This window comes from Antrostomus carolinensis, unplaced genomic scaffold, assembly GCF_000700745.2.
Source record: "Antrostomus carolinensis isolate BGI_N321 unplaced genomic scaffold, ASM70074v2 scaffold51628, whole genome shotgun sequence".
NCBI lineage: Eukaryota > Metazoa > Chordata > Aves > Caprimulgiformes > Caprimulgidae > Antrostomus > Antrostomus carolinensis.
In genome coordinates this window covers 23,434-32,779 of record NW_010334654.1, presented here as the reverse complement: position 1 = coordinate 32,779, position 9,346 = coordinate 23,434, and the positions used below count along the sequence as shown (strand labels likewise).

The window sequence follows — 9,346 nt, the reverse complement described above, 5'->3', positions numbered from 1 at the left end:
CCTGCTTCCCTGCTCTCAAACATTTTCAAGTCCACTAAAGCTTTTGTGCATGGGAAAAGATAATACATTCTGTAGAAAAACACATTTAAATAACCTGTTTCTAAATGACAGCAGGTTCTTAACTGACCATAGTCTAGCATCTTAGCCATCGCAGCTATCTTTCTTTGAAAAGAATTGGGTTGTTGCACATATCCTGCAACTGGAAAATTAATGGGATATCTAAATTTCTTAGCCCAAAATGGTTTGCAAATATTGGTAATAGCTTGCATGTGTTAGATGTTCTTTGGTGGGTAAGGATGAGAAATCGTTTGAGCTTGCAACTCTCAGTTTCATGGAAACATACATTTGCCTAAATGTTAGACATATATTTTGTTAGTGAGAACACATAGATTTCTATGTGGTCATATGGGATCAGGGTATGGGGTCTGTATGGGAAACTTGAGAATTGTGGGGAAAGCGTATGGAGGCACAGCCTAGGTTGAGCAAGAAGCCCTTCAAATATTTTTCTTCTTTTTCACAGAAATGTATTTTTTTGCCAAAAGGTAGGGATCACTTGTCTAAATCTTTGGCTTGTACCAGTCACATTCTTGCTTCACCTATGTTAACGACTGCTTTTGTAGCCTTCAGCAGTTCATTCTTTTCTGTGTCTCTCTTATTCCTTCTGTAATGTTGGATTATTACCTGGCTGCCTTTCTTGGTTAGATGTTATGACTAGTTGATACTTACATGATTTGTTGAAGTTGTAATTGTTATAAATGCAGTTTTTTATCAAGTGCTTTGTAACGTGACAAATCCCTATGCAGGTAGTATTCAGTCTCCAGCATTATTTTCAGTCTTTACAAGATAACTGCTCTAGTTAATAAATATCAGAAATTCTTTTTGTTGCACATTCCTCGGATACCAAAATGGCTAATTCAAGAGTGCAAACAAATGGTTATTTATTTTAAGTTTGGAAACAATGTTTGTACAAGTGCACATGCATTTTCAACATTCTTTTTCTTTTTTAAAACAGGACATTTTTTGCTATTTATAATGAATGCAGAACCTCCATTTAATTTATTGGCAAAATTTATAGTGACCTCAGCAGATCAGGATCTGCTCTGTGAGCTTAGTTCTTAAGGGACAGAAACAAACTAGAAAATCCTTTTCTACTTTGTGTCTCAATTTCCTGTCTGTTCTTAGGAATGATAAAACAGACTTATCTCACAGCATGTTATAAAGATAGGTCTATCCATGTTTGAAATATGCAGTGACAGCTACAGACGGAAGACAGGGAGCTTGACTTGAGGCCATCTCCCTAGGCCCGTGCCCTGGGCAGATGGTAGCCCAGCAAGGCTGGCGCTGGCCTTGCCGAACTGCCAACTCTTCTGCTGCCGGGTCCTGGGCTGATGCTGCTGTGGGCGAGCTTGCAGGCTGACAGGTTTGCTCACACGGGATGGCAGCAGGCTGCTTGCAAACCTGTCGGGGTGAGTGAGGCAGGTGGGACAAGGATGCTTCTCTTTCAGAGGTGTGGGCAAGCGGGAAGGCAAAGGGATTGTAGTCAGCGCCTGACCAAGCCAAAGGGTGCTCCTCTCTGCCTGTCCTGTTACAGCACTCCCCGGGGAAAGGAACACGTCAGTGTAAATGAAAGTTAGCACAGAAAGCATTTTGTCCTGTTCAGGAATGAAGCAAACGAGCTTGTTTAAACAGATTTTTATGCAGACGCTCTACATGTTTCTGTAGAGTTCCGTGGAGTCTTTGAGTTTTCTTAGAAGAGGCAATAAATCCATGGTCTTTTATTTATACTTTCTCCATCTATGGATGTATTTGCTATTATGTTAAGTACAGTATTTACAGGATGTCACTGTTTATTTCTACTCTTCTTTTGCTTACTATCAGAGAAAAAAAATTCCTTTTTCATATATAAAATAAATAATATCCACAGTATTGATTGCACTTAATTTCTTTCTCTGTAATATTTTAAGATAATGTCAATATAACTTTGCTACACTACTGTATGTTACAGAAATTGCTGTGGGGTAAAACTGGACTTTACAGAAATAAATTTTCTCTGCCTTCAGATATCTGAAGCTATTTTATATTTTGATTTGTAAGTGAGAAAAAACAGATTTTTGAACAGGAAGTGTTTTGCCATTATAATTCTCTTTCAGCAAAACAATTTTGGTTTTTTTGTTGTTTTGGTTTGGTTTTTTTCCCACTTCCAGGTGAAGCAGAAAGTAATCTAAGCACCAAGTACATGTTGTGGTATATAAATTCCTTTAGACCTTGCATGCTGTGGTTCTTACTGACAGTACAAATGTAACTAATGTTTTGTGGCATAATCCACTTTGTAATATTTTGAGTAAAGGGAAACTACTCATAAGACTCACTGGTAAAGTTCAGTGTACATTTCAGGTATCTCGAGTGCTGGTATTTTGGACGCAGTTCCAAAACCTTGTTGAGGTGTTTGATAAATGGGACATATATGCCAATTTATGCACAAGTGCTAAAATAATCCAGTCCATGAAGGTAAATATTCTGTCTCCCCCACCTGTCTCTGCAAGCTTCCACAAAGAGAAATCTTGCAAAATTCTCGATACCTCAAGAAGCTGTGAGTGCCACTACTGTCTGTTGAAATTCCAGGGGGTTTTTTTGTGACTCAACACTGATCTAGTCCAGCATCGTTTAGCTTTCTTTTCCACTAATTTTCACAATTAGTTTCATCTTTCATGAAAAGGTTTAATTTTATGGCTATAGTCATAAGCTTAAATTTCAGTAGCATATGAATAGTTTGAAAGGGCCATGTGTAAAAGCTTTTTAATCATCAACTTGAAATGACTTGATAACTACATAACTTGATTGTTCCACTTACATAGTTTGCCAGCAGTCTTGGGGTAGGTTCATAGAAAATAAGCAAGTAAGTTTGGATAGTGTGACTCCAGGTAAGTGTGTTTTGTCATAAATGTGTCATATTCATTAACAAAAATTTGGGTAGAGAACTTTGGTGTTTTAAAATAGGATAAAAGTGGGTTCAGAAATGTATTTAGTCACTATGCTAGCATTTGCTAATGGTGGAAATTATGTAGAAAAACTATTTGAAGCTAGTTCAGTATAACTATACTATAATAAGTATAGTTATTATAGTAACTTAAAATTGCCATATTATGCAAAATAACTCTTTATATTCATAAAGTCAGTATTTCCAAATAGAGCTTAAGGCTTTGCATTTTGCTGAAGTAAAATCTAGATTATAAGAGTCTTTCCTCTCTCACTGCACTATTATCTCATTTCAGCATGCATATACAGCTACAGCCATAAATGGGACAAATTTTTGTACATCAGCAAAGGATGCTGTCTTTATTTTGACAAAGAATTCTGCTAAACTTGCATCCATTAGCTGTTTTGGAGATTTTCTCCTATTTCTAGGAAAGGTAAGAGTAAGAAAAGTACTGTTCTCTAAGAATGAAGTGAAAAATCAGGGTTTGATTCTCTTTTCTTAAAGTAAATAAGGTTTCTCTTTGTTAAATTCAGTGTTGTTAATGCTGTAAAATGAGTTTGGGAGAGAAGATGATGTTTGAGGAATTTAAGCTTTTTCGTAGTCTTCACAGAGTTTAGTTGTGTTGCAGTACTGTCTTTGGCACCACTCTTACAGTTCCCATTGCAATGAGTCTTTGGTGAAAGGAAAATACAGTACAGGATTGCCTCTGCCCTACAGAATTTACACACTGCATTGAACACAAAGGGTGACAACTGTGTGATGCCAGAAACTGCATAGCTATCTCCCAGATGAGATGTGCTGTTAAAATATTGGTTGTAATGTATTTACCTTAGGGTTTGGGGGGGTTTTGTTTTAAAAAAAAAAACATTTCTACGTGATTAATGAGACTGCATTTCTCTCTCACTGCCCTTTACAGGTGTTTGTTGTATGTTTCACTGTTTTTGGAGGATTGATGGCATTTAACTACCATCGGGAGTTGCAAGCTTGGGTAGTTCCTCTGTTGCTGGTTGGATTTTTTGCCTACCTGATGTCCCACAGCTTTCTGTCTGTGTTTGAAGTGACAGCAGATGCCATGTTCCTTTGCTTTGCTATTGATATGGAAACAAATGATGGATCTGACGAGAAGCCGTACTTTGTGGATCAGGAACTGCTGGTAAAACTCAGTGATAACAGCAAAGATATTTGAGCCATTCTAAGCTTCTGAGGGCTTTTTCTTTCCCCAAGACCTAGTAATTTGAACCTACAAACCATGCCATTTCCTTTCCAACACCTTAGAACAGGATGGGCTTAGGGATACAAATCATATGTGAATTTATAAACCGAAGTAAACAGCTCCTTCTGGCTCCTATGTGCTAGCTATGATCTGTTTACTTATTTTAGATCATGCCCTGTAAATAATGGTTGACTTTTTAGGCCTTATTAGATATATGTTCAATATATTGTTGGTAATTGAAAAATATAAATAGATGAGCTAGCTGCAGAGACTGATCCAGGGGGTGCTCTATGATTAGGTGTTTGACTTGTAGAGTTGTTGTAATTTACTGTACAGTGATGAGCAAAAGTAAACAACAAGGAGCTTCCTGTTGCCAGCAGCAGGTCTGGTATTCATCCACATCCTATGGATGTTGTAGTTCTTAACAAACTTCACGCAAACTTGAGTTGCTCTGCTTCATACCTATACCGATTCTTTTGCCAAAATACTGTCTTCTGTCTCTTGATTAAATTCTTCTGCCTCTGGACTGATTGTTCTGCGTCTTTACCCTCATAATTACTGTATTGTATTACAAGCATTTCCATGGAGAATCATTATGTAGCTAATAGTGATGGAGAGCTTTAGTTAATAGCTGTATTTGAAGCATTTCAATGTATATATGCCATCCCTTTCATATTAAGAGGGTATTAGAAGATGCAGATGTTTTTTTCCTTTCATGCTATTTTTGCCAGTTCTGTCTTTTCCTTCATAAACTATGCAACAAAGAAAATCTTAGTGATTCATGAAAAACAAACTCAGCAGCCAGAATAGCTCATATGATATGAATCTTCTGGATAGATTTCTTCAGGACAGTGTCAGAAGAACTGTTTTGGGTTTTGATTTTTTTTAACCCTGCTGTTAGATTCCCTGTAATGTTCATATAATTTTGTTGAAAACAAAAAAAAACAACAAAAAGGCAGCCTAAAAATAGGCTTAACCCTTTGTACAGAAGAAAGCAGATAGATATTCTTTGGCTTTGGTTCAGAACAGTACTTAAGCACATGTCCTGAATAGGAATATGTTACTGAATGGAAAACTCTGAAGCCTTGACCTCTGTTCTCCCTCTGTTTTGCCAAATGCTAAAATACTTCTTAAGCCAATTCTCCATCATGAAACAGAGAAGCTTTCCTTTCTTCCCTTCCAAACTTTGTGATAGTTTCCCTTTAACTCTGGTCTGAATTCCTTGTAATTAGCCGTGCCCTAGGGCCTTGGGTGAAGAGAGGATTTCCCACAGGGGTGAGGAGTCTTCCAAGCAGGGCAGGCTCTATAACCTTGTATGGAAGAACTGGGGGCAGCACATCTAAACTCCTCCTCATTGCACGATCAAGAGTAAGTTTACTCATGTAGCCAAGAATTTGGATTTTCCCAACACATGAAGGCATTTGACTTGGGATGCCTGTGTTACAGTGGGGTTACAAATATCTGGGGCTGGGAGGATCTGTGGCCCTCAGGACAGTATGTGGCAGTGGGCGGAGAGCTGAGTGAGGGATTTCAGACAGCTGAGTCCTGGTTGCTGTAGTAGGAGATGTAACAAGAGATTCTTGATTCATCCTTCTCGGTTGCATTCATCACCCTTGCTGCCTCTGCAGAGTCCCTCCTGGTATCACTTAGTGTCATCCAACTAGGAACCAGCTGCAGTTTCTTAGCTGCAGGCTAATTATCTTCTTTTACCAGTGTTTTCATTTATATAATGGTTTGCATTCCCAAATGATCTCACCCTGGTTTTTGCTTGTAGACATTTGTGAGTCAGAGTAACAAGTTAACTGAAGGGCAAAAACACAGAAGCATGAGACCTTTCCAGGACAATGAAGATGGGACAGAGCTCCAGCCTATGGTGAGACAGGAGTGTGGGATATGTATTTATCTGCCAGCTAACATGCTTGCCTTTCTCTGCCAAGAAGAATGGATGTAGGCTGTCATGTATGTCCTGATGTCTCACTGCAGCCAACATGCTGTACCCAGTATCGTGTTTTTCCTTCTCTTGCTTTCCCTCCTTGGGAAACCCTCTGCTGGTGTGAAATGGATGGATCAAACATTTGTTCTCATCCTTCCCATTCACCGGTGTGCCCAGCAGAAGAAGAGAAAGATTGGACAATGGCAAGGGTGGGAGATAAATCCTATTCAGATAGTCTTTCACATGTCTGCTGTAGCAAAGTCAGAAGAGTGGTAGGGTGCTTGATTCCATGCTGGAACTGATGAAGGTCCAGAGCTGTAAGATCAGAGCTTAAAGGCCTTCCTTCTCCACTCCCACCCTTCTTTCTTTCCTTTCTACCAGTGTATATATTTATTTACTCTGTTTTATGCTGGGGTAAAAAAGCAGAGGTGCCAGAAGGGAGTGTTCCCCCACACCCAGGCTTGGGAAAGTCCTGAGAGTAGACGCTCACTGACACTTGAAATTGTCTAACGTGAGAAGCTGCCCCAGCAAGTTCAGAATCTGGGCTGATTTTTCCCCAGCATCAGGGGGGCCAAGCCAGGGCTGCCAGAGAGATTCTGCAGCAACAGCTACTCTGGCACCTACTCCTGCTGGACACTACTACTAGTGTCTTGTGTCCTCCTCGCTACTTCTTACACGAGTGTCACAGATGCCATGATTTTTCTTGATCTGCTTTCAAGAGGTACCAGACTCTAGTGAACTCTCATGCAATGTGGGCATTTGGCTATAGGCAGTGGGCTACAGAGCACTGCTTCAGTTTATTGCCACAGTGAGGGATAGCTGTACTTGATTTTGTCATTGTTTGGGTCTGTTATTGAATCCTTCAGTAATTTTTTGCTGAGCACAGATACCCGAAGGCAGGGGGGCGTATTCCCTTCGAGAGGATTGTGGATTAGAGACACAAAAGAACCTTAATTATTTTCCCAGCTTACTCTTAACAACGTTTGAATGCAGTAACAGACTATGCTACACATTGTTTGACTCCTTTTTTCTCTCTTTGCAGACTTGAATGTGAAGTACACCAGGAAGTATAAAGGCAGACGAGGAACAGCAAAAACAGTCATAGAAAAAAAAGGTTGCCAATACCGCAGGACAAAGCATTAGTTCTCTAAATCTCTGTTGTACCTTCTGCACTGGTAAAATGACGCACAATCTGTTTGTATAAATAAGGTATTTTGTGTGTCAGCACATATGATTTTTATTAATATACTTATTATGATGGTCTGAAAGTTGTTAATAAACAAACTCCTTGTAAATTTCTATGTTGTCAGACTGAAAGTACTAAGTCGACAGGGTCACTGAACTGTCCTTTTTAGCTTTTTGGTGTGTCAGCCAACATGGGGTTTTTTCCATGCTTGTCCGGTAACACTGGGCCAGCCATCCCTGGATCAGTAAACGTAGAAACATTTCTAGAGGAGGCACTGAGAGATGACTGTTTCCTGATTTATTCTGTATATCTGAGCAGCCAGTGCAATCACTTAAGTAACTGTACTGAGCTTATTGATGGGAATTACCATTGACAGAAATTGTCTGTAGTCAAGATAACTGATGGTTATGAGGTAGGTGTCTTTCTTTTAATTATGCTCTTTCGGGAATGGTTTTTACAAGTTAATATCAGAAACTATCCACTGGCTCCTCTCCAAAGGGCAGATGATGAATAGTCCTTTTTCTTTGTAAGTAAACAACTGGCTTCCCTTTGCAATTGAAAAAGACAAAGGAAGCAGCAAAATTTGTATCTGTATTTAAAGCCTGACAAAGAAGTAGCAGATGAGCAGTGGTTGGACAGAAATGAGATAAATAATAATTTATACAAGTATTAGCTGTAACATAGATATGAAATACAAAATATCATGGAGGAATGTAGCAAAGAGACTGTGAAGGCTCTAGTCAGAAGAGGAACAGGGTAAAAGTAGACACTTCAAAAAAACAAACTTGGTAACAGTGTGTCAGCATTTGCTTGTGAGCAATTTTGAGGTTTGTTTAAACTTTGTACCTGGCTCCTGGTTGACATATACCCTCGTGGGCTCCACCTCGTTCTGAGTATGGGGTGGTTTTAGGTTTTACTCAGTGGCACATGATTTTATTCTCTTCATTCGGAAGCTCCTTTAACCTTTTACTTGAGGAGAGGTTTGAGGTGGGGAGATGGCTCCAACAAGGGATTTCACTAAAGTACACATCAGTGTAAAAGTGAGACGTTACCGCAGGTAAGTGACTCAAAAGCTGCCACAATGCATACTGATAAATCTTTGATCAGTCACAGCTTAGAAGTGACATACAGAGAAGCTCACTGATGGCCTGAAGGACAAATGTGTCAGCTGAACACTGTGTCTGATCTTCCACTGTTTAAAGGAGACTAGTTCTCTGCTAGGGAATACTGAGAAATACTTGCTTTTTATTCTTCATATAATTAACTTTTGTCTACTTTAATATAAACCACTTCAAGAAGTTGAGGAATATGGAATAGATGATGAAAAAGGGAAAGAAAGAGATTAATTACTTTCTGCCAGGCAGGGAAAGTGGATCATCTACTGGCTGTGACGTCTTGTGGATGCTGTGGGAATTGAAAAATCATGCTGAATCAGCAGTAGCTCGCTACCTGTGAGAAAGCGTGCAGGCATGGTACTTACTGAGGGGCAAAACGTTTCCTCTGCCATAAATCCCAGTAAGACTGCTTCCAAGTAACAGTGTCTACACAATGTAAAAAATATGTTCACCAATTTACAAAGCATAGTAGGTTCGCTTGGAAGTAAAAATCAGTTGTTACTACACATTGGCTATTTTTCTGTTTGGTATTCACACTGAGTATTTTGGGACCTTACTGGTGGAAGAAATGGAGGGAAACTTTTATATATTCTGTTCAATGTAATTATGATGCAGTGTCATTGCCTTCACTGCAGTTCCTGGAGGTGGAGAAAGGACCTTTAGACACTTATTACAAAGTTTAGTTTGCTTTTTAAAGAAATAAGGTACTGAAAAATATCAACTAAGAAAGATTGTTCATTTAAGCAATGCTGTACTGTCTATGCTACAGAAATTACAACTGACAATATGTTTTGAGTCATGAGTTTTTACAGAAGAGTTCCAAATGTATACCTTTTAATTAAATTTTTATACATAAAGCATAGCTTTATAGCTTTCAGGTGCAATACAGGACCTCCCAATCTTACATACATTCCACTAGCGA

The 9,346-nt window shown here is 39.0% G+C and overlaps 1 protein-coding gene across 1 annotated transcript in view; it reads left to right on the top strand.

Annotated features, from left to right (window-relative positions):
- Positions 1–7,171, top strand: part of SLC44A3 (solute carrier family 44 member 3) — a gene marked incomplete at its 5' end in the record, with an annotated part of 39,515 nt that extends 32,344 nt beyond the window's left edge. The window contains 4 exons of the mRNA XM_010174259.2: positions 3,273–3,410; positions 3,894–4,130; positions 5,965–6,063; positions 7,166–7,171. Of these exons, the coding sequence (XP_010172561.2) occupies positions 3,273–3,410; positions 3,894–4,130; positions 5,965–6,063; positions 7,166–7,171 (480 nt within the window). The remainder of the gene's footprint in view (positions 1–3,272; positions 3,411–3,893; positions 4,131–5,964; positions 6,064–7,165) is intronic.
- Positions 7,172–9,346: the final 2,175 nt, after the last annotated feature.